The sequence below is a fragment of the Trachymyrmex septentrionalis genome, unplaced genomic scaffold (genome assembly GCF_001594115.1).
Source record: "Trachymyrmex septentrionalis isolate Tsep2-gDNA-1 unplaced genomic scaffold, Tsep1.0 scaffold6, whole genome shotgun sequence".
Classification (NCBI taxonomy): domain Eukaryota; kingdom Metazoa; phylum Arthropoda; class Insecta; order Hymenoptera; family Formicidae; genus Trachymyrmex; species Trachymyrmex septentrionalis.
In genome coordinates, this window is record NW_017305778.1 from 2,380,713 (window position 1) to 2,381,769 (window position 1,057).

General features: G+C 23.3%; 1 protein-coding gene across 7 annotated transcripts in view; it reads right to left on the reverse strand.

The window, feature by feature from the left end:
- The window catches only part of LOC108752307 (AF4/FMR2 family member 4), a 275,024-nt gene that overhangs the window by 2,081 nt on the left and 271,886 nt on the right, over positions 1 to 1,057 (reverse strand). For 6 of the 7 annotated variants that reach the window (XM_018493054.1, XM_018493051.1, XM_018493055.1 and 3 more), the window contains one exon: positions 634 to 773. In XM_018493054.1, the coding sequence (XP_018348556.1) occupies positions 634 to 773 (140 nt within the window). The remainder of the gene's footprint in view (positions 1 to 633; positions 774 to 1,057) is intronic. The other variant, XM_018493052.1, reaches the window with a different exon arrangement.

The window sequence follows — 1,057 nt, forward strand, 5'->3', positions numbered from 1 at the left end:
ATCAATATCTTCGTCAAAATAAAAATTTAAATTTTATAGAAGAGTTTTAAAGCTTGAAATCTCTACTTTCAAAGCGTTTCTATATTTTTTTAATTTATGTAAGTTTTGTAATTTTTACATATAGAAAACTATGCTGAACAAAATGAAAAATTTTCTTTTCACTTTATAAGTCTGTAGCATATTAAAAAAAAATTTTCAACCAATTTTTGATTATCGTAAAAGCTTAAAAACTTTCCTTATAAAATCGTTTTTTAAAAATGTTCCTAAGTTTTTTGTTCCTAAGTTACTCGCGGATTAAGTAAAAAGAAATATTCTGACTTTATTGCTCGTAAAATTGATTTTAAAAATCATCGTGTCGCAATTAAAAATACAGATTTAAATGTCTTTTAAAGAGTTGAGATGTTGCTCTATCAAATAATTATCATTACATTTTTTTTAAATAAAATATATGGGTTGCTAAAAGAAATTTTTTTACCAACTTATAAAGAGATTTTTTTCTCTAACCCAACATGCATAGTTCGTCAAGAAAAATTTATAAAAATACTTAAGAATCTCACGCTATTCAAGTCTAATTTTTATTTATTATGATAAAATAGGATTTAGTCAACATTTTACCTTAAATATAAAACTTACCTATCCTGATCTTCTAATATTTCATTTTGAGGATCGAAGTAAGAATAGTAGACGCGCTGAGCTGGGAGAGGCGGTGGCGGTAATAAACTAGTATCTGGTTTCTCGTCCCTTTCGTGATTCGTCGGTTGGATATCACTCTGCTGTACAATAATATTAAAATGTACATAAATTATTCTATCTATTTAATCTATCTATCTATCTCTATTCAATCTATTCATATTTACTATAGAATTATATCGTTTGAGTTATAATACGATAAAAAGCTCTAAAAGATAAAAAAAATTTTTAATAAAATATTAGTAAGAAAAAAATATATTATATTTGTTGAATAAACCCGAATAGATCAAAAGAATTATTATATAAAATATATTAAAAACTAAATTGTCTAAAATAAAATTATATAACTATTTATTAAAAAATATAA